The 802-nt window shown below is 48.1% G+C and overlaps 1 protein-coding gene across 1 annotated transcript; it reads right to left on the bottom strand.

The window, feature by feature from the left end:
• Nucleotides 1-8: 8 nt before the first annotated feature.
• On the bottom strand, nucleotides 9-749 carry LOC104293681 (olfactory receptor 10A7-like; the record flags this gene model as incomplete). The annotated part of the gene is made up of 1 exon (XM_009893197.1): nucleotides 9-749. A coding segment is annotated over one exon (741 nt), but the record flags the coding sequence as incomplete, so codon positions are not given.
• Between the last annotated feature and the right edge of the window lie 53 nt (nucleotides 750-802).

Below are 802 nucleotides of genomic sequence, written 5' to 3'. Positions count from 1 at the left end.
AGGTGTGAGGAACAGGTGGAGAAGGTCTTGTGTCTGCCCTCTGCAGAGGAAATTTTCAGGATGCTGGAGATGATGCAGGCATAGGATACCAGAATGAGGCAAAATGGTGTGAAGATGACCAGCACTGTGGCTGTAATGATCTGCTTTTCGTATGAAGAGGTGTCAGTGCAGGAGAGCATGATGAGGGGGGGAATATCACAGAAGAAGTAGTTAACCTTCCTGGGCCCACAAAATGACAATGAGAACACCCAAGCTGTCTGCACCACCGACACAACATTACCACTGCAGCATGACAGCAGAACCAAGGAAACAAAAACTCTGTTGTTCATGATGACTGCATATCTAAGGGGGTTGCATATGGCCATGTAACGGTCATAGGCCATGGCTGCCAAAAGGTACCATTCAGTGGCTCCTAAAAAAATCACAGAGTAGAGCTGTGTGGCACAGCCCATGTAGGAAATGCTCCTGTCCTCTGACAGGAAGTTTACCAGCATCTTGGGAACAACGATCGATGCTGTGGAAACATCCAGGATGGACAGGACCCGGAGGAAGAAGTACATGGGCACACAGAAAGAGGGGTGCACTGTGATCATGAAGATGAGAAGGTTCCCAATGATGGTGATGGTGTAAATTAAGCAGAATGTGAAGAATAGCAAGTGCTGAAGTTCTGGGTCTTTGGAGAATCCAGAGAGGACAAATCCAGTCAGCAGAGTGTGGTTTCCTGGTTCTGGTTCATCTGTTGGCTTCATCTGGGAGGAATCAAATGGACAGACTGTCAGAGGGGGAGTCACTGCACCAAGAT

This window comes from Charadrius vociferus, unplaced genomic scaffold (genome assembly GCF_000708025.1).
Source record: "Charadrius vociferus isolate BGI_N301 unplaced genomic scaffold, ASM70802v2 C15500577, whole genome shotgun sequence".
Taxonomy (NCBI): Eukaryota; Metazoa; Chordata; class Aves; order Charadriiformes; family Charadriidae; genus Charadrius; species Charadrius vociferus.
Note: the sequence above shows the minus strand (reverse complement) of the source record. Positions and strands in the feature narration are given on the sequence as shown.